At 45.9% G+C, this 22416-nt stretch overlaps 1 protein-coding gene across 2 annotated transcripts; it reads right to left on the bottom strand.

Moving 5' to 3' along the window:
* Positions 1-392: 392 nt before the first annotated feature.
* Positions 393-22272, bottom strand: TECPR1 (tectonin beta-propeller repeat containing 1). 2 transcript variants are annotated; one of them, XM_031606764.2, is made up of 25 exons: positions 20531-22268; positions 19451-19683; positions 17769-17951; positions 17152-17274; positions 16353-16478; positions 14765-14939; positions 14573-14673; positions 13033-13134; positions 12542-12687; positions 11242-11750; positions 10377-10522; positions 9304-9459; positions 8618-8767; positions 8217-8374; positions 7075-7202; positions 6690-6792; positions 6386-6482; positions 5905-5984; positions 5573-5629; positions 3953-4127; positions 2525-2660; positions 2172-2264; positions 1475-1581; positions 964-1083; positions 393-672 (listed from the first exon to the last, which is right to left on the bottom strand). In XM_031606764.2, exons 2-25 carry the CDS (start codon positions 19679-19681, stop codon positions 478-480), a joined length of 3597 nt encoding a protein of 1198 aa, XP_031462624.1. In that variant the 5' UTR covers positions 19682-19683; positions 20531-22268; the 3' UTR covers positions 393-477. The 2 variants fall into 2 exon arrangements, with proteins under 2 accessions (XP_031462624.1, XP_090007664.1); XM_090151538.1 differs by lacking the exons at positions 393-672; positions 964-1083; positions 3953-4127 and having other exon boundaries at positions 20531-22272.
* Between the last annotated feature and the right edge of the window lie 144 nt (positions 22273-22416).

The following is a 22416-nucleotide window of genomic DNA, read 5'->3' as shown; positions in this document are numbered from 1 at the left end:
GTGACTGCTTAAATGTTTATAGTTGGGGCTGTAGTTATGTTCACAGTGCAAGTCACTGGAACTGCCTCAAATTCACTTATATTGATGTCACTGCTCAAGTATGCATCTAAAATCTACTGTGGAAGGTATGCATGAGAAAAGTGTAGGGATAGGGAATGTTTGTTAAAAAATGAAAAATGTTGTGGTTGTATGCAAAGAATTTCACATTTGTATGGTTGTGTAGCAGCTGTGGAAAAGGGTCAGAGATGCACGGTTGGCTGCAATACTTTCCTGTCCTGACAAAACTATTACTTCTATGAAGTCACGTTTTACACACGACCTAGTATCAGTATTTAAATTACCCCACTGCAAATTCCAGTTTGGTAAAATACACCAGTAGCACAAGAACGTCGTGTTTTTCTCTCAGGCAATGAGCATTTAGTTTCTTTGTAAGTTATACTGACTACCACTTGTTTGCAAAACGCAGACGGTGGCACTTTAACAATTAACTGCATTTCTGTCCACCTCTTGTCTTTCACTGACCAGCAGAGGCGTTCTGGACCGTTCTGTTTTCCCTTTCCTTCCGCTGCCTTCTGACCCCGTGGGCTCTGTGGGGCTCTCACAGGCGCTGGCCGCGCTGCTCCTGGGCGCCTCGCTGGCGTTTCCTCTGACGGTGATGTGCTCCCAGCCACCCTACAAAGATTGGTAAACACAGAAAGTGAATCAGCAGCCTGCAAGTACAGTATTTGCTGTATGTGCACTGCTGGTTTTGTAACATTTATTCGTAACTTTCAAGTTATTACCTATTTAAAATCCAAATAAATGACTTCTAGCTATAACTGCGTGATCCGTCACATTTAATTTAAAAAAGGAAATGAAACAGAACAAAGGTTGATTTCCGACAGGTGTGTGCAAGCCCTAGCTAGCTCCCCAGCTGAGCAGGCTGCTGCCTGTCTCCCAGCTCAGCACCATGCCCACACGTACCCCAATGCCGTAATCCCACGCCAGGCCTTTGGGCTCCATTGGCTGAACCCCAGTGCGGTGGCAGACGGTCCCACAGCTCAGACCGTGACTTCCTTGCACTTTGTCAGCTATCACCCAGACCTCAAGAAAGCAAAAAGAGGCAATAACAGCATTTGTTCTTCACACTGCTGTTCCCAGACATGGCAAATCTAAGCCTGCTTGCTGTGTTCGCAGGCAGCCCAGACTGCTCTAATTCAGACACCCAACCGGATAGCTGGGGTGTAGTGGAAACAGTGCCAGAATACAGCTTGGCAAAAAAGAGGTTATGCGTAGAAATGTTAAAGAAATAGAATAACAAGGCTTTTGAAGGGATGGCTGTATCACTATTTCATTTTCTGTTACGCTATCAGGATTCTGTCACTCAGATAATCATACTGTGGAATGCAACCATGCTGAAGAACATTTAATTACAAAAATACATTGAGCATAGTTTTTAAAAACCTGATGGTTTGCCAGGAAGCGTCATACACACCTGGTCCAGGGGCCCCACGGACATCTTCCGGATGTTATTTGAGACATGATCCCAAGCAGATCCTTGCGGGTAGCTCGGCGTGATGCCCTGCCGGTACCACAGATTGCCTGTGAAACAAAAGGTCCTGGCTGCAGCTCGGGGTTTTGCTCCACACAGAGCAGGCACAAATTCTGTTTGTGACTGATGTTTGAAAGTCCCTACTTTGGGATGTGTATTTCTGTGGTTACTCTGTGTAACTTTTCTGGAAAACTGCAGCTGTTCTGTTTTGAAAAAAATCTTTAGGAAAAATAAAAGAACTACGCTTTAGAGAAGTAGAAGATGAGAGTAAGGTCTCTGAAGGAGACCGGTGCGAAGGGCTCGTTTCTTCATGGTGCAGCTCTTGTTTCTGGCTTTAGCAGCAGGAAGGCATTCTTAGTTCTGTACGTTTTGGGGCTTCAGACACAAAAGCCCTGTGTGCAGCTCTCCTGAGTCGCCTCCGTGACTTTTTCCAAAAACCAGCGCAGATGGAGGTTGGTGGAGGTGGTTGTTTAAGGTGCGACCAGCTATTGCAAAACGTCTCTTTTCATAAGAAATACTTTTAGTAAGAAATACTATTCCTCTTGGAATAATAACCTGTCCAAGCAGATGATCTGACCTGGACTGATGTATGCTGATTTATTTTTTTTAACATTGATAAATAGTTCTTTAAAACCCTTACCATTTTTATCCAGCACAAACACTGATGTTCGTCCTACTGAGACTTGTTTTAACTTTTGTTTTTGAGGTGAAGGGATGTGGTACCAGCAGTCACCTGAACGTCAGAAATAGGAGAGTAAAACAATGAGAAAACAAGATCACGTATAAGAGTGCTTGGAAATGTCTGCAGTGGAAATGCATAGCTGTGCAAGGGAGCCATGAAAGATGTTACACCCAGTGCATTTATACTAGCTTCTTTTTGGAAAAGCCAATTGACTTCTATAATTAACAGGATGCTATGATTATTATGGCAATGCAGTAGAGCTTGCATCACGTATAAGGTGAAGATTGTACCAAAAAAGTACAAGAACTCACCTGCAGGTTTCTTTGGAGACACTGAGCCCCGATAGAAGGCAGAACCATCTCTAGCAACAGCCCACACCTGGAAGAATGCTCCAACCGAGATGGAAATGAAGGGCTGATCTGTTCCCACGTGAAGCCAGGATGTTCCCTGACAAATCAGAGATGAATTGGTTAAAAACTTCTTGATAAATTATTTTAATGATTAACAAATGGGAGTCCCTAAGCAGTGAAAAATATTCTAAGTAATAATAATTAAAAACCAAAATTAAAAAAACTGAACAGAAACAAGGTTCCTGATCTTTGAAGATAATGGCATCTTTGAAATGAATAGTTTTACTGAACTTTACCAGAGCCTTTCCAGTTAAAATCTCTGGAATTCAGGGCCTGCATGTTTCTGAGTGGCTGGGATAGAGACTGACTTCCTGTCTAAATTACTCTTTTTTGATTATGTAGAACAATAATCCCAAAAATTAACAGGTTAAGATCTGTTTTCAGATTCTATGTACAAATTCCTGGTCTTGCTGTTGTGCTGTCATACAGATGTGTGCAGTTGTAACAGACTCAGCAGGAAGGAAAAAGAATAATCCCTATAAATGTCTGTCTTCTGGCACATTTTTTCCAAATACTGAAGTGTATTACATGTATTATGCATATATATATAGTATATGTATATTACATTTTTTTCCAATTGCAAATATAGCTTAAAGTTAGTGCACATAAGCCCTAATTTATTGTTTCAGCACGTTTATGAGGAAAGGTGTGCTCCTGCTGGAGGTACTGGATCTGCTGGCTCCTTCCTGTGTGCTTTACTGGTGGTGACGTCGTTATTTCCATCACGGTACACAGAAAAGTCACACCTGTAGGAATCCCAGCACCCCATTTTAACTGAGCAGAGTTACGAAAAGCCAGTGGGCAAACCCCACTGATATCAGTGGCAACTGGATTACAATCATAGTTAAGAGAAATTCTATCCCAGGGCAGTTTACTTGAATGGGATGTAAACATTATCGACAACAGGGGAAAAAAAGGAACAAAGCTATCAGTGCAGAAAGTGGAAGTAAAGCACTTAATGAGGAGAAATAAATGGGTGAGAAGGAGAGGAGAGGAGAGGAGAGGAGAGGAGAGGAGAGGAGAGGAGAGGAGAGGAGAGGAGAGGAGAGGAGAGGAGAGGAGAGGAGAGGAGAGGAGAGGAGAGGAGGAGATAGGGTAGTTTGTGTGGAAGGGACCTTCAAAGCTCACCCAGGGACAGGAGAGGTTACTGGAAGCAGCGTGGCAGAAAATGGTCACAGATAAAGGAGAAGGACTTCCAAATCTGGGACAGATTTGGGGGAAAAAATAACGAGGTGCTTTGAGGGAGGGCACTGCATGACTGCGTGTATGTACGTGTGTAATTACATTAAATACATCAACAAGGCAATAAAAATAAACAGGGAGCCTTACAGCTGGGTTTTGCTGTGTCACTCCAAGCCTGCAGAGCACGTCTCCTTTGTCACTGATTGCCCACAGTGCTACTGATTCTTCATCATCTGCATCTGAACTGGGAATTATGGAGATGTCCCACAGGGTAACAGGAGGCACTTCCAGCCATGGCCCGTTGGTGACTATCTTACATTTTCTGAAGTAAAAAAACCCCAGACCCATCAGAAGTAGGTACTTTCTGTAACTGAATTTGTTCCCTGGTCCGTTGTTGACTTCAGTGTGAACAGTCCTCAGGTCCTTTCACTAAATAGGTATTTCATTAAATAAGCATTAGTGCTTGTTTGGTTTTGTTTTGTTTTTTAATTTAAAATACATCTGTTCTGATTTCACAAAGCTTTTTTTTAATAATAATAAAAAAAAAAGTTACTGCATAAAAACAAGGCTGTCAGAGGAGTTGGCAGCTTTTGCTACCCTGCATCCTAGCTGTAACTCAGTGCACAGCAGCTGAATGGTGAAATCAGCTGAGAATCCCACTGCACAGGGAGCTCCGCACCCAGTTCATTCCTGTTGGCTAGGGGAATTGCTTTACAACTCGGTTTTTTGGTGGCAAGTGTTAGAAAGGAAATGTAGCATTCTAAGGCAAGCAAAGAAAAGGTTCTGTGTTAGAGATGGCTCATCCTGGTGCATTTTTCTGAGGCAGCTGCAGCACAGTAGTGCTGCCTGTTAGGGAAACTACATTAAATTCTGTGGTCACAACAGGTATTTCTGTGTGGAACAGATGTCCAAAAAAACTCAGGGCATTCCTCTGTCTCCAGTTCTGAAGAACAGGATCCGGCCATGAGCTGTTCCCTATCTGTTTCCAGCTTTAAATTGAATGTTAAAGCAGGAAGAACTGTTTAGGCTTAAAAGTATTTCTCAAGTTGCTTCTTTTATTTCAAGTCCATATTTTGATGGAATAGATTTTGGTTGGTTGGTTGCATAGCCTGGAACAACAGCAGCTTGATGCTTCAGGGCCTCATAAGATATCATACAGAGGCTGAAACACTCTGCAGCCTCAGCAAGAAACTGAGCAATGCCTAACTGTCACATCACAGTCATTTATTAGCATAGTTATTAGATATTCTAGTACAGAAAGCATAGAGAAGCTGGAAAAACAGTAAATGCACAGACCTGCCCTTCTCAGTAGATATAATAATTGCAGTCTGCTATTTTCCTGGCTCTATCTGGATGTGGTGTACTGTGATTTAAATGGTGTTGGGATTATCTGTGGCCTAGTGCATAGCATGGGAGTCATATGTTAAAACAGTTACTATAGATGACACGTATTCCAGTTGTTTTAGGTGAATTAGTATACCTAGACCTTATTATTCCTTAATAATTTACCATATAGAGAGATACAGAGAATCACTAGCTGACTTTTTTCTACAGATCCCACAAAACCAAATAGCTTATCTGCTTAAAATAAAAGCCATATTGCTAAGGAGCCTGAGCTTCTCTACTGGAGGTGGGTTATTCATTGCAGTTTCTTTACCATTACTCTTGTTCATTGTGTGATGACTCTTCCCCTAGTAGTTAAAGGAGACTATATGGGAGCAGTTAGCATTCGGGCTCAAACCTTGTATTCACATCTCAGTTCCTCACCTCGCCCAGCGCCTCCGTCGGACGAAGTCTTTCATTGTCTTGTGGCCATGGTAGGACCTACCAAAACAGATTGAAATATGTGTTCATGAGGATGTCAGGGCATCTCCAACATTGGTGGCAGCCTGAGAGCACTGTCCATGCTTCTGTCCACCAGACAGACCTGCTGCCCTACCTCCCCTGCAAATTTCAGTGTTACTGTCCCCACAGGACAGGAGCAATTAAGGCTTGCTTGTCCCTGATAAAGCATGCTTAATGTGCAAAACAACAAATGAGAAAAAGAGGACTTAAAAGATGCCTGTGAGGATTTAAGGCAGAAGAAGTTATCTCCTTACGCTGGAAAGTCTGCTGCATACTGCCAGCCTTCCCGGTCAGTTCCACCCGAAGTACTGAAATCAATATACCAGTCGGACACCTATTGCCAGGAGACAATGACAAGCACAGTAAACACCCAGAGTGTCATAAAAACCACCTATTTCAGTGCTTCCCCTTCCACCTTTTGCCATGCTTGCTAGAAATCTTTTAATACTTGCAATATAAATTCACACAGAATTTCCCAGGTCTCTTTAATTCACCTGAAGAATGAAACAACCTAACAGACATCTATTTCCCACAAGGCAAACAAAACAGCCAGAACCCCCAGTGCTTAATGTTCTTGTGATTATGGAGCACTACTGCTGTGGTACAAATGAGGAAACCAAGGCTAAATATTGTGACAAGCCTGCAAGAAAAATCCAGGTCACCGGATCCCAAGTTTCATATCCTACTTGCTAAGCCTCACCCTCTTTGTGAAAAGACTTTCAAAAGAAAATTTACCCAAGACCACTGCGGTGAAGGAGGCTTGGTGTTGGCTTTGGTGCACTCCTGCAAGCCAGACGCATCACTCCACATGTACCTGTCTGTGGGCAGGCCTCTGCAATGAAATCGGGCACAGAGAAGGCAAGGTATTTCCAACAACAGAATTCCACAGGGGAGGGAGGAAAAAACTACCCTTAATAATGAAGAAATGAAAGAAATGAAAGGTTTCGTGCACTAACAAAGCCAGAACAAACCCTGTGACATTTCATTTCATGTGAGTAAAAAAGTGCAGTAAATAATTGCTGCAAATCAAGAAAACAACCTGCTGCTATATCCAGTGACTGGGTTCCACCGCTGGTTCTCATAGATGTAAACACATTTCACGTCCGACTGCGTATAAATGTTGTCAGCACTACTGGCCAGTCCTATGAGAAATAAATCATTTGGATTACAGGAAAGGTAAACCTCAGAGACTCTGCATTTTCAGTTCCATTAGCCACAGTAACATTTTTGATTATTCTGTTTCTTCTTCTCAAGCTGACAGTATCAAATTGCAGTGCCAAATCCTTCCTAATGGGTGCCCAGTTGCCTGTACAGCCCTACCTATTAGAAAAGCTGGAGGAAGGACAGCATAAACATCTTGAATAGCTGACTCAGTTGGAAGATAAGAAAGCAATCTGCACCTCGCAGGGGAACGATCGCCGTACCTTGAATGAAGCCCCCTCCGTATCCACCAGTGTAGACCCACACAGTGTGATCGTATCCTATGCCCCACACAACGCCTCGGTTATTGCACTCCACCAGTCGAAGATGACCTCCAACTTGACGCCAAAACCTGCCAGAAAAGTGACAGCGTTTTACATTTACCCCATACCACGTCCACCAGGAATGTATTCCTACCCCTCTCAACTCTATTATATCCTGAGGAAAAGGCAGCTTTATTTGCTTGTTCGTTTAACCTCTGTTCATTCAGTAAGTGAAGGCAGTTGCCAGTTGAAAGCATTCCGAACAACTACTGCAAAGCTGCTGAGGGAACCTGTCAGTCTCCTCTGGGAATGGTCAGGCTCTGAATTATATTGCTTCCCTTTTATTTTATAGCTTACCTTTTCTTTTCTTTTGTGAGCTTTTTAGAATAGTCGGTTACTATCTGTACCTCTTAGCAGCCATCCACTGCCTCTGCTGTAACTTCATCCTCATTCTTAATTCTAGGAATTGCCTTTATCTAACAATAATACAAATATTTCATATATCTGCTATGGAGATCAGAAAAAAAACAGGGCAGATTTAATTCTCCCTATACTTCTAATCTTGGCAGGTTAATCCTTTTGTGGGCTTTATACAGCCAGTCAGCCATGGTAATTCGTGGGAGAAGAATGGGGAAAGTAAAAAACCACAGAGGAGTATTTTAGTTATGGAATGGAAGGAGATGGCCTAAGCTGTAGATCTCCCCAAGTAAGGTGTAAGAGGACATCTGCTTTGTGATTTGTCAGACGCTGAAGGGGTTCTACCCCTAAGGAAAATGGCTGAAGTATTTCTGAAGCGTTATTACTGAAAGGCACTTTGTGAAATAACTCAAATGTCGGGGTATTTAAGCTGAAGGTTTGGTCTTTAACCCATCAGTCCTGAGGCTGATAACTCTCTGCCTGGAGAGCTTGCAGCGCTGTGTTGTCATAGTTGTAACAGAACTGAAGAGGAGATGCTCCTGGGCTATAGTGACTGGGGAGAACTGAGAACTTCAGATTTCCTGACTCAGATACCGATACAGGTGGCAGCCCATCAAAGCCACCGACTTGACATGGGAGACAGATTTTGCAGGATGGCAGCCCATGCTAAAAGAACAGCTTCTTACATTTGATCGCATGGCATCGGCTGTGGTCCAGCCTCCAGCTCAGGACTTGGCTCGCTAACGAAGATGTCTCCTTTACAGCTGACTGACCAGATGGCCTGGTGAGAAGGAGGGCCTTGGATCCGTCTGCTTTCACAACAAGACATGGTCAGCAGAGACAGCTAAAAAACAAAAGGCAGAGAACCAGAAGGATTCAGCGAGAACGGCGATAAGCGCAGATTCACAGCAGAGGAGACAGGAAGCCTCAGCCGCCTCTGAAGAAACTTGAACACTTTAAAATACCTGACTTACAGAGATAGATAAGGGGCCTAGATAGTGTAAATGCAGTGCTCAGATTTCATAGACTAGCTTTTATGTCTGATCTCAAAGATAGGCAGCTTGAAACGAAAAATTCACCGAATTACCCAGTCGTGCATTTCTTGCTCTGTTGTGGCTGCCAGGCAGATGGGCCATCGCTGCTTTGTCCTTTCAGGTGTGTACAGGGCAAAGGAGTGCTTGCCTTCCTTCAGAACTTCAGCTATAATAGTGACTTCATTCAGGAACACGTGAATATACTAAGAAGAGAGAAAATAAATGTGACCAAGGTGAACAAACTCAAGATATTCCTTCCTCAGTGCCAGCAGTCTTGCACTTCAAGACAATGAACAAGGCCCTCCTGACAAGGATAGCAAAGAGTCAGTTCTCGGTGCAGAAGGAATCCTGTTGCTAACGTGGAACTCAATTTCCAGGCCTACGCCTCCTCTGATTGCTGTTGCTTGTTTGCATCATCCCTACTTGCCATGACTCTGGCCAGCTAAGCTTGGTTCTTTCCTCACAGCTGGGAACATTTTGAGCTTCCAGAGGAAATCCCAATTAGTGCAAAGCTGATGGATTAAGCAGTGTGGATGCTTGCTGACTGGGCGTTCCTGACAGAGAATTAACATAGCTCTAGCTTAGAAAAGCTCTGGTTCACCATTACCCTGGGATGCCTTCGAATTGACTCCCAAAACAACAATGTATCGTAATTTGCCTTCCTTAAAAACACTTCTTTTCCTTCACAGGATCTTTCTTGGCCACACGTAATTCTTTTAGGGTCTCAAGCTGAACGCACCTTCTTCTCCTCATGATACATGTAGTAGATGAACAGGATGCTGTCACGCATTCCATCGCTCCCGGTGAACTGCTCGAGTGCCACTCGCACATCCATCCATTTATGAGGCTTCCAATTCCTCCACCATTGCAACATCCCAGTTTTGACCCAAACTGACTGTAATGCAAACACAAATTTTCCAAAGTAAGGAAACTGCAAGGCTACTCCTTTTCCCAACCACTGTTTCCCGTGAGCACAGGAAATCTCTGCTGCAGGTCTGTATTACATCTGTTAATTCTGACACAGAGTACATTATGTCAGGGACAGACAAAATGAAAACGGGCAAAACTGTATAGAAAGGCACTGAAATGATGTGTAAATCAGTGGTAATGTTTTACTTCTGAAAGAGTGCAACAGCACACAGGTACTAGTTGAGTCTACTGTGTCTCTTATTTTAACACAGTTTCTGCTCCCACTTACAGGGGTTTTGACATAAAAATTGAATTAAAACTCTGGACTCCAACTGTTTTTAAACAACTGAATTGCAGACTTAGCAACTGGCATTCCATAATTAGCTATTAAGTGACTCAAACCATGAATGAATTTGAAAAGAGCTGAGGAGTCTTAAAAAGGGGGAACTTCAAAGAGAAGGGCTGCCATTTCAGTGCTGCTATTGATATTACCATCACTGCTTTGTTGATGCAAGTTAACTAATCACCTAATGGTCACACTTCAATTAGAGAGCCTCATATTGTGGTGGAATAATTCTTACAGTGTTCCACGGCTGCAAATGTTTCTCTGACTTTTACGCTTCGGGACATTAAGCAGTGGCTGACCAGTGCTGTGTTTATGCCTATACAGAACGACCAGCTGATGTCTGTAGGTGAAAGTTGCTAGCCAGTGTTTGCTAAGCTGCTGGTTTCCCACAGGGAGCTTGACAGTGGTACAGCAGGAGAGCTGTCACAGACTAAAATAAAGAGGGGAATAGAAAGCTGACAGTAAATTCAGATCAGTGCATCAGAAGTGGATTGCTGATACCCGACAATGATAGATCCAAGGGCTCAGGAGAAAGAAGTAGTGTCCTCACTGCTTACCTGCTCAACTGCCTGTTCGTAGTGCCTGAAATTCTCCAGTTCCCGCTTCGTCCTCTCACTGAGCTGCTGAAAGATTTGCTTTCGCCATGCTGCTGTCTGTGCTGGAGTGATGGACAGAGAAAGAGACTGCGCAGAGGACGACAGACCTGGAACAGAGCCCAAGCCAGTGCATTTCAGTGACTTTGGAATACAGTCCTGTGAAAAAGGAACGCTTGACTCTCCGTTGAACTGAGTCAGTCCGGCCTAAAAGATTTTGCTAATTAGCACTTGAAATGGGATCACTGTACTTTTCAAAAATGAGACTTTTGTCACTCACTGCAGATAATTAGGAAAACCCATGCATTAATTGTTACGCCATCAGTAAATGCTGGGGTGCCACAGTCCATGGCTTATTTTGAAGATGTGATTATATTCCATTATTGCAAGTCTCTGTTCCAGCCTCAGTCAGTTATCAGTGGGGCTGAGTTTACAGTGCCTCTCAGTGACTCCTGTCTTACCCTTGTCTCACTGCAGATGGTAGAGGGAAGTCAGGGGTTGTGGCATCTGCCTCTCTCATGAGAGCCTTTCTCACTGCTTTAGCTATTATTCAGCACTGTTTTGGGTTCTGATTGCACTGATTTTTCCTTACCGAATTCTTACAGAAGCTGAGAGAAAATACCACCTTTACATTTTTGTATCTCAATCCCAAAACGCAGCACTATCTTCAGACACAGAGTGCAACAAAAAACTGCAATAAGACTGATGGGTTATCAGAAGTTTTGCACCACAGTTTTGTTTAAAAACAACAAGCAACAAAAAGCATTTTTATAATGAACACGATTAACTGTAACTGGAAATGATGGTCTGCTGCAGTACTGAACTGTACCTGATGGAGCAGCGAACCATTTCAGCGGGCTGTGCAGATCCACAAGACAGCCCCCCCCAGACACCCAGGCCCACACTGGGTGCTCGTCGGCTCCGAACTGCTCTTCAGCTCCCACAGAGAACATGCCAAGGGAAGACAGGCTGGATGTTTCTGCAAAGGTGCCGATGGAGAGGACCGCGTGCCTGTGGGCCTCCTTTAAGTCAATGTTCGTCCACTGCAGTTCTGCAGAAGGATTTGGATTTGTGGATTTACGGCTTTCAAGGTGAGCTTTCTCGTTATGTGCTGAAGCAGCGGCGGCTTCTGAATCAGAGTCCAGAGGATCCACGGTCACACTGGCAGGTGCTGCTGCTGCCTGGCTGCCTGTGCTGCTGGCTGCTGCTCCCATTGGGGGTGTGCTGCCGAAGTTCGTGGGCATGCTTGAGAGCTCCGTGTCCGAGGAAGTGTCTGCATCACCCTGAATGATGGCGTTTGTCTGGTTCTGAATATCATCGGTGAAGAAACAGCCAGCACTGAAGGACAAATAGATAATTAACTAACTGTAATTCAAATACTGTCAAGTAAGACAAGCCCAAGACCACAGAAATCAACATAGCCTTCCAGCTTTAGGAGAGATATGGTAGATTTTTTTAAGGGTAAGAATCTATCGTTAAGGGAAGAGTAGCATGAATCTGGCAGATCAGCACAGTAAAACTGAAACACGAGAGGAGATTCCACTGATTTTGGGGGAAAAAAAAAAAAGGTGCTTGCTGCCTACAATTCTCAGGAAAACACTGAAGCAACATCACATTTTCTGGATATGAAATAGTAGGATTTTTTAAAGCCCATTATTTGTGATTTTTGTCTCAGCTAGAGAGGGCTTCAGGTAGCTTCTGCAGCATGCCAGCAGCAGTGGTACATCTTGCACAGCCAACAGCCAGCACCAGCAGGGAGGTCCTGCCTTCATCCCCTGAGAAAGAAACATGGTGACACTGAGGAAGAGGGTAACACTAAGTGTAGCTTGCACTCCTTCATTGTATTTCACAGGTAATGTCTTATCTTATTAAAGAGTAGCTCACATAGGGATAGTAAAGCCCAGTAAAACACGCTACATACTGCCAGCGTGCAGCGACCTCCAAAGTGGGAGCGTCAGCTTCTGCTCTGACAGCAGCAACTGCTGCCTACTGTTAATTTTAATGGCAAAAAAGTAAATGCTCTCTGGTGTACATAATGGTTAGATGCCTTCTCTGCTTCTCTCTACCAAAATATCTCCTGGCATTGAAGCTCCTAGTGTACAGTCTCAAGCAGGTATTTTACGAAGCACCTGAGCAGACTTGTTGAGCTCCCCGTCTGAGATCTGTCACTCTCGCGACCACAAACAATTGCCTTCCACATCTTCCCACTGAGCTCGCTTGGTGTGACACCTTGACGAAAATAGATTGTTCTGTCATCACAGCCAATTCCCCAGACCTAGGGAAGGAAAGGGCTCGGTGAAGGAAACGGCACGGAACGTGGGTACTGCTTACAGAAGAGGTGCAGCAGTGGAAAATTCACTCTGAAAATCTGCCAAACTCAGCATTTTCCCTTTCTGTTCTTCCTCACTGCTGATGCTGTAGTTGCAATATCAAAATTCTGTACCAACACAAGAAGACATGAATGTGTCACACAAGCGATTTGCTGACTGTTATCTTCTGAAGAATGAAGCCATGCACTGCTTCCTAGACCCTTGTTCAGCTGTCAGTCTGGGCACTGCTGATGGCCCTCGCCTGTGCAGTGAACACAAGCAGCCTCACAACTTGTACACAGCTATCTCACCTGGTTATTTAAGCCTACGTTTACCATCATCATTTCTCCAACCATTTCAATCCAGCTTGTTCCACATGGATTATGTGAGTTCACACCTCTTCTAAACCACACCTGCAACAACAACAACAACAGAAGTCTAAGGTTTGCCCCTTCTGTACTGTACTGGCAGGCTGACAGGTGAAATTTACTTTCTTCAGTGCACCACTTTTAATCAGGTGAAGATAAAATAATTCTTAAGATGGTTACAGTTTCTCAACCCCTGGAAAAATATTTGCTCTTACATGTAAACTGTAAGCTATTTTTTGGTGACTATATCAACTTCCAAACAGCGTTCCTGTGAAGCTGGGATGACAGAGGGAACTGCCAGAGGGAACTATTCAGTGAGTGATACTGCTCTATGAATTGTCTACTCTTAGATTAGTTTTTACCAATCAGAAGGTGTGCATGGGCTGGGTACCTGGAAGAATTTCCAGCTGGAAGTTTATATTTAGGATTGGACTTATAATGGCAAGCAGCTATGTTAGAACTTGTTGGTTGAAATGTGTGGCAGACACAGTATTTGACTGCTTTGGGCAGATTTGAAGAAAAACGTGCAGTGGAAATGCTGAGTCATGGCCTGAAGCAGTGATGGAGCACCTGGTGGGAAGGCAGGGCCAGCACAGGGAGCTCAGGTGCATGCAGTGCAATGCACTGAGTGATGGAAGGGTGGAACCAGGAGCCACCCCTTCCCAGCCCTCATTTAAGGGCTGGCAGTGGAGGCAAAGGGATCTCATCTGGAGATCCTTGTGTGTTTGAGGCCTTCTGAAGGTAAGCATCTTTCCCTTCCCCCCATTTCTGTGTCCATGTTTGTTGTATTTGGGCATATCGTTGCTTGCTGCAGCCTGGGATTTTCTTACCCTCTCATTACTGTTGTGCTTTTCATTGCATTATAGCATTACAATGTATTAGCTTTTCTATTTTTTACATAGTGGTTTTATTGGCAGATGGAGCAGACAGGATGCAGTCAGGTGCAATGGCACAGCTGACAACACAGTGCCTCGCTAATCTGGAGTAACTCAATTGTTTTAAACCACTCAACATTTGTTTACCCCAAAATGCATTTCTAAAGCAAGAGCTACTCTATCTTGGTGTGACTGTCTTGACTTATACCAGTTCCTGTGCTTCAGTCACGTAACATCCTCGTGTGAAGCCCATAAACAACACAGCCAACAAAAGAATCTCATTCACATTGCCCATCTCCAGTGACACTGTAAGTTCTGGAGGTTACAGTGTCAAAGGAAAGAATCCAAAAGTATTACAGTGTCTTAGTGTTGGACATCAAACATTCTTTCCTGGGAAGACTCAATATCAAGAGATTTCCCAAGTTGCACTCACCTATGTATATCACAGACCAGAGAGCATTCCTATAACAAGAGGGAACAGAATTCCCCAAACTGTAGGTGCAGAGAGACCACATCACCAGTGTTTCCTACAAAAGTTACTTGCCCATTTCAGAAAAGCAGACACAAAAAGGAAGTATAAAAACAGAACCAGAGCATTCAGCTCTTACTTTTCGATCTTTTGTGACACACCAAACCACATCAACGCCCACAGAGATGTGCATGATCCCATTTTCAGAGCCTGGAGACTCCACAGTGCTCCAGGAAATTCCTGCAAGAAACAAAACACGGAAGCCATTGTAGGTTGTTTTCCTGTTTAATGCTACAAAAATCAAAGGAGCTTCCCAGTAAATATAAAATACCTTGAGGGTTATTCCTGTCAATTCCTTCTCTCACAATAGCTTGCCCTTCCCACAGAGTTGCCCAAAGGAGGTCATAGGGCCCACAGCTGATCTGTGCAACTTCACCAGGAGTGCTGATTAAGGACCACGTGGAACCTTCTGGATTGTGATGGCAAACATTTTCTCTGTACCACACCTAGGCAAGTTTTAAAAGAAAGAAAAATGTGACTACAACAATGAAACTATTGAGACAAGCATGATGACATCTTGATGGACTGGAAAGAACACTTCTTTAACAAGTACTTTTTTGTTCTATGTTTGCACTCTGGCCCTTATACATATTTTTATGCTGTTGAAGATTATTTCCTTATTTATTAAGGGAGGAGGTGTTTTTACAGATTAGCTTTTATCATAGAAATGAATCTGGATTGGACACGTGACCTGTTGCAGCAAGTTCTGTGTATATTTCAAGATTTAAAAAAAAAAAACATTTCAATATATGTCACACTGTGTTTAAAAAAAAAAAAAAAAACAACAAGGAGGAACAAATATACAACACAGACGTGTTCCTGTTAGAATGAGAGCCCAAACTCACTTTCACTGAGCACAGTTTGCTGCAATATGGGTAAAAATTCCATTCTCTGTGCAGCTCTGAAGAGACACCCAGTCCATCTGCTGGCCTGCTTGCACTGCCTGCGTGCTTATCTTGAGACCCCAGTGGATATAAGAGCATCAAACAAAGAAAGCAGCAGTAGTGGGCACATGGATGCTCCAGAACACAACTGCTCAGAGCTGTAGCAGCATTTTTAGAAATACACTTTTCCTCTAGAGGCTTTTACTTTGGGCAATGAAAGCATTTATATGTCAGTCAAGTAAGCCTTAAGAGTGGGATGCTTGTCACTCATTACTGGGAGTCTGAGGCATAGGAAGTTGTTTTTTTTTTAAACAATTTAACCAAGATTATCTACTTTGCCAGGCAGAGTGAAGCATGATTAAAATCTCAGGCTACCTGTTAGAATGTTGTTCTTCATGAAACCACAAGATAGAAATTGTCTAGAGACAAAGAAGGCTACTCAGCCCTAACAATAATGGAAAGGAAGAAAGAAGGCATCTTTACATCACTGAGCAAAAGAGGAGAGACTTTAGGATGGCCTAAAAACAAAGAAAAAAGATGGATAGTTTTCAATAGAAAATAATAGCATTCCAGAGCTGGATTCCACACTGCTAAGTTAGGAAACTTTAACAGCCACCTCAAATCTCCCCAGTTCTAGAGAACTTTAAGGAGCAGGCCTTTCTTTGTTAGTGGTGCCACAGTCAGCGTTCTGGGCAGTTTTCAGGACTACTCAGCCCAACTTTGTAAGACTCAGCTGTTTATAGAGGTTTAATGCTTCCAAAGCCCAGCAACCCTAAGAGATGCTAAGCCTTTCCATTTAGAATACAGGTTGTTAGACAATATAGTCTTACAGCAGTTCTTAGATCCTCTGCCAGGTGCACAAACAGCATAGTTTCTTACCAGTGTAAGATGATAACAAACCTGTCTTGCTTTAAAAGTATTCAACTCCTTTTCAGTAGTAATTCAAATCAGAGAACTTATGTAATGTGCACGTACCCTTCCTTGCAAAGAAACTGCCCACACTGATAAGCGGCCGGGCGGCTCGTCGGTGATTTCCCATCCTCCGATCGAGACGTCATTGAAAGGGTCTGGCAACCGGCCCGGGTCATCGTGTGACACGATCTGAAGCAAGGGTGGGAAGATTGAGAACAGAAGAGAAGTGCTGCAGTGAATTGGTGAGTTGGCTGCTGGCTTACTTTGTTCAGCGTGGATGGCTTTAAGTGTTGCTTGCTAAAATGGCGAAGCATGGAGCTTCTGTCCATTGCTGTAGGCTACTAGATACAGAGTGGGGAAACAGCTGGAGCAACGTGGAGTCATTGCTTCAGCCCCCAGCTAAGGAAATTTCTGCTGCAGAACACTCCATGGAGATGTTCTTTGACTTGGAGAGCTGGAACATCATGAACTACAATTTCTGCACGTTCTCAGAATGGAACAGAAATTATTGAAGAACAATTATTCATACAGATAAAGGACAGAGCTGGTGAATGATGCTAAACAGGCGCTGTCTTGAAAGAGAATGCTTTGTCAAATAACCGGGTGAACGTAAACAGCTGGTTTGAAATTTGTAAAGGAGCTGAGCATCTCTATGTGCATTAGCATGAAATGTGGCACCTTACTGCCACGGGTTCCTATGAAAAATCCCGGGTTTCCATTTATGCTTGCATGAGTTACAAGGCTGGAAATCAAGGAATCCAGGTTCAAACCGGAGGGCAACAATAATCAACTATAAGCACAGGGATATAAATTTGTGATTTCAGAAAAATCATTTGGTTAATACATAAAAGATCTCCAGAACCTTTGCCCAAACATCCCGTGATTTGTATCTCCTGTATCTGATCCACCTCCTGCGTCTCACACAAGAATTCCATTTCTTGTCCTTTGTGTAGGTACTGGGGAAGTCTATGGCGTAAGTCCAGCCCTGCAAACAGAAGTTTTCTTTCATGAAAATCTGCAGCAAGGAAAAGCCTGAAATCTTTACTTGGAGGAATTCTGCACACCAGTCATTCTTACAAACCCAGTACAAGTTTCTGTGCATGTCCCAACAGCCTAATTAAACAGACCAGCTAATTCTATGAAGGACTTATGAATCATGTCCTAATTCCTCTGCATGATATGCACAGACCAAACAAGACACAGTGAAGCGCTTTGCTTTCTTTATAACGATTATGAAAAGCAGTGCTACCAAGCAGCTCATGGCCCGAGCCAAGGAGAAAAAACAACTTCTATAAACTTAAGAAGCCTTCAAACAAGATTCTTCCTCGTGCTGTACTGTAGCTGAGCCATCTCCAGAAAGAAGCAGCTATGGGAAGTGCTTTCTATTTTCACAGACCCTTCTCCCACTTCTAAAAATGCCTTCTAGTTTACAGACTAAGGATTCCCAGAACAGATCTCTTTTCAGTATTGTTCACCTACCCCTTTCTCTGTTGGTTCCCCTCCAATATTTTCATCCACATACCAGTCAGACTCCCACTCCCAGTGTGGTGAAGGCAGTGTGAAGCTATCAAGCTGCTGATGCTTCAGCCCGCTCACATCGCTCCACTGCCAGCGGTCACTGGGCAGTAATTTCTCACAAAAGCCCCCGACTGGATTCCAGCGCTGCCAGAAAACAGAGGAAATGTTTTACTTGAGGTCCCATCCCCACAGTGGAATCTGCAAACCCCAACTGAATCGTAAGCAATGAGTGTATTTTTAGCTAGATCAGAGTAAGATTGATTCTTGGGGTGGATGAGCAAGAGTTGATGCTGCAGGGCTGCAGTTTGTGTTCTTTGGAAGGAACTTTTTTAGAGCATCAGAGAAGGGCTGCTTGACTGCAGTGCTGGTCCCAACCAAGTAGTTTTCAGCTATGTAAATAGCAATGCCCAGTGATGTAGTTTACTGCTAACAGTACATTGGTGATGTGTGGCACTGTAGCATTAGGATAACTGCTGCCTACATGGCACTGGATTTCTGGGGTAACTCACGGGAGAAAGATGAATAGCATCGTGCCTGCACTAGGCAAACAGCATCATTTCTATGCCAGAAACCACATCAAGGCAACTACATCAGTAAATGCTCTTGTACCTTATGTTACAAAGAGGGTTTTTTTTGTCCTAAATCTGCCTTTAATCAGTTGCAGAACAGACAATTTGTTTGGCTTTTCCCCAGCACAGCTGTGATTCTTCTTTCCCCCCCCCCAGTTTTGCCCATTATAGAAACACTGGTGAGCTTTGTGAGGTAACACTGCCCTGCATGTTAGGGTACTGCTGGAGTTTAATTCTGTTGTTGTCAGCTCTTGCAGAAAACTTTTTTGTGCTTTCTTATATCTTGTTTTCCATTTTTCTTAGGCTAGAACAAACAGAAGTTTGCAATAACAAACCAAATAGCTGTTAAAGTTTTGCATTTCTTAAAGAACTTGTTTCCACAGGCAAGGAACATTCTTAAGTGACTGGAAAGTTGTATCAGTGTTAAATTATGTATTAAATTAGTTCGTTATGTTTTCACCTATGTAGATAAGTTAATGTCTGTTCTCAGCTTACATTTATCCCTTTACCCCTTAGAAAGCTGTGAAATGTATTGAAGAGAATCCTCCTGTTTTGTCTCTCAAATAACTTCTGGTTAAGTTAAAAAGAAAATAGAGAAATTTTCTTTAAATACTATTTTAAAGACATTCTTTTCAAGTGTCTTCCATTGAAAGGATCATCTTAATAACATTTTTAATACAAGAAAGCTGGAAATGGACTCTAATGGAGAGTCAGTGCCCTTATCAGATAATTCATTGATACATTACAAAAACAGTATTTTCTTAAGAATAATGTGCTTTTATTGGCTGGAAGTTACATTGGATGTGTTTGTAAGGGAACTGTGTGTTTGTCACCCACTGCACTCATCAGCTCCCACCTGAAGTGGTGTGCAGTGTGCTGCACCTGCTGCTGCTGCATTGGAAAGACTTTCCTTCGGGAATTAAAACATTGAGAGAGTAACCTAGCTGGCACATACGTGCCCTTCAGAAGCACGAGTTATAGGATGAGAAAAACATGCAGAGACAGCTGATCTAAGGATGTACTGTTGTTTCATTCTGAAGAATACATGGCAGAAGCACCCATAATACTGCATACCTGATTCTCATAGGTTTCTTCCTGGTATCTGATGGGAACATCACCCGAGAACACGTAGGTGTACACCTGATGGTCACAGCCTATTCCCCAGCAGCACTGCTTGACAGCAGAGACCCGCTTGAATTCCAGCTGTGTGTCCTTACAGAGCTCCCAGTATTGGCCGACTGTAGGCAGAGTGTAAACCCTCCCGAAAATGTCAACAGCCCACAGAAGGGAACTGGACATGGCCATGTCTGAAAGGCAAAAATGGGTAAATAATGGAAATGTCAGCTTTGAAAAACGTGTCCCGTTCTGCTCTGAGCCAGCCCCAGCCAAATTACAAGAAAAAAAAAAAGTGAAGAACAATATTTTAAAAAGAGCCCCTGTGAAGCTGATGGCCAGGGCTCTTTCAGTCAGAGATGTGCATTTAAACAACTTGTATGCTTCTGAAAATTCACACAGCTGAATTAAGGGATTCAAGGCAGCTGAAATAAACGGGTTTCTGGGTATCGTCCTTTGAAATTTTGAGACGGAGCGTTTGGACAACTGTGGGAAATCCCGAAGGAACGGAGGTGCGCGGGCTGCGCCGCACGCAGAGCCAAACGCTGCCGGGCCGCGTGGCCGCCGGGTGCCTGCGGTGCCGCTGCCGTTCCCGGGCCCCCGCCGCCTCCCCCGCAGCTCAGCCGCGCTGCCATCAGTACGGCTACGGCTGCCGCAACGAAGGCAGCAGCTGCCGGCCGAGATCTCCTGCCGGCGGGCCCGAGGCGGAGAATTCCACGCGCAGCTCCGCGCCTGCGGTTCGGCCCGGCAGCTCCCAGGGAGCCCCGCCGCGGGACTTCGGCCCCGAGACGGCCGCAGACGACGTCAATGCATCGCAAAGGAGCGCACGTCGCCGGTCTCACGGCGGCACCGCGGCCGCGGGCTCGCCGCTGCGCATCCGCGCGGATCTCGGAACGCATCGCACGCACGGCGCCCGGAGATGCGGGACGGCCGAGGCGGAGCCGACGCTGAGGCCGGGCAGCCGCCCCGCGCCCGCGGCCGTCAGCGCCGCCCCGTCCGCCGCTTCCTTCCCGCGGGGCTCCGCGCCCTCCCGCCGCTCACCTGCCCTGCGCCGGCCTCGCCGCTCCTCTCCTGCGGAACGGAGCCCGCTTCGCCCCGGCGCGGCCCGGCCCGGCGGCCCCGCAGCGCGGCGGCGCGGGGCGGTGACGGCCGCGCTCCCAATGGCCGCCCCGTCGCCGGTGGGCGGGCGGCGTCACGGCTGCGCCCGGCGCGGGGCTGCGGCTGCGGGAGGCTTCCGTTCCCCGGGAAAGCCGCTGGGGCGGACAGGGCGGCTCCGTGCGCTGGGTGCCGGTTGCCGGCCGGGTTGGAACAAACGTGCGTTAAGCTCAGCCTAAACGTAAACGCTTTGCCTGGAGCGTCAGACCGAGGGGATCCTTCCTGGCACGGCTCGGGGTGTGGGGGGGTGGGGGAAGGAAGGACACCCAACGTGTGCTGGGCCGCCTGCAGCCCACGGAGCTCCGGCGGAGGGGTTTGCAGGGAGAGCCCCGCTTTTGACACCCTGTTCCAGGCCCTTCCAAAGGGAGTCAAGGAATCTCACGAGACAGACGGGAACTTCCACGTCTGTCAGTTCGCACAGCCACGCGAAGAGACCTGCAAAGAAAAACGATTTCCGATTGTTGCGCATCCCAAAGATAATGCAGGAGGATGGAAAGCTGTCCTTCAGGGCAGGCCTCCCTCACAGGGAGCAGGCAGGCTGATGGGATCAGACCGGGGGCTTCTGGTGGCTGTGGAGAGCACAGCAGGCTCTGTGCTGCTCTGTGCTGCTCTGTGCTCCGTGCCCCACTCCGTGGGCTCGGTGCCCATGGGGCAGAGCTGCTGCCGTGTCGCTGGGCCCTTTGCAGCACTGCTCCCAGCACCGTTCTGATGATTTGAGCATTTTAGTGAAATTTATCTATAAAACACCATTTTATGATCAGAATTTCATTCTGCAGGGGTTTGGGCAGCCGTGTTTCTGATACGGTTAGTGGTTATTAGTCCAGATGTCTTTTTGAGTGGATGAAACCAAGACTTCCATTATTTTCTGGGCATCAGAAGAAGAGGTTAAGGAGTATTTTCCGTGAATTTCGCACGGTTTGGATCTGAACCACAGCCCTGTGATTCTGCCCGACGGTGGCAGGAATGGTTATGCAACGAGCCCAGGTCCCAGGACACGCTGCTGACAGGCAGGGCAGCTTCCTCATGTTGGAGCTTCCACGCGAGGTCGGGTTGTGTGCGGCTCCTGCCAACGGCTCCGCTGCGCCTCCGTGCCCGGGGGTTCGCGTTCAGCGGTGCCTGAGGCCGAGCTTCGTTCAGTGGCTGTTGTTACATTAGTGGCGTCTGTTCTGTAGGAGGTAACGAGGGATATTTTGTAAAATCCAACAGGTATTTGCAAACGGGCTCTGGGCCAGACGTCGGTTTCAGTGCCCGGCAGAGCGGTGAGGTTGCTGTGTGAACGCGGGGCAACGTTACCCCACCGCGCTGATGTCCGGCCGGGCTGTGAGCCCCCGTGCTGGAGAAGCGGCACTCAGAGCCCCTCCCCGCGTCCCCGGCACGCGGCTCTTCCCAAACCTCGCTTCTCAAAAGAGGATTTCTCCCCGCCACATCACGTTCGTTTCGGGGAAGCGTCTTTCCCTGGATGAGGAAGCGCCGCACCGCATTGCATTGCAGTTGTGCTTTTCACTTTTCCTGCAAAAACTCCCGCGACGCGCGGCAGGCGGGAGCCGCCGGCAGAGCACGGCCGGTGCCCGGTGCCCCGTGCCGTACGGAGAAGCCCCGCCCGGCTCCGTGCCGCGGCCCCTTTAAGGCGGCGCCTCGGAGTCACCCGCGCCGCCGGGAAGCGGAGTCACGTGGGGCGCAGTCTTGTGACCGGCCGCGCGCTCGGCAGCCGGGGCCGCCCGCCCTCCTTCCCTCCCTCCCGCGGCGGGGCGCAGGGCAGGGGCCGCCCGCCC

Source organism: Phasianus colchicus, chromosome 16, assembly GCF_987193195.1.
Source record: "Phasianus colchicus chromosome 16, bPhaCol1.hap1.1, whole genome shotgun sequence".
In the NCBI taxonomy this organism is placed as follows: Eukaryota; Metazoa; Chordata; class Aves; order Galliformes; family Phasianidae; genus Phasianus; species Phasianus colchicus.
The sequence above is the reverse complement of the archived record's forward strand: the minus strand, read 5'-3'. Positions and strand labels throughout refer to the sequence as shown.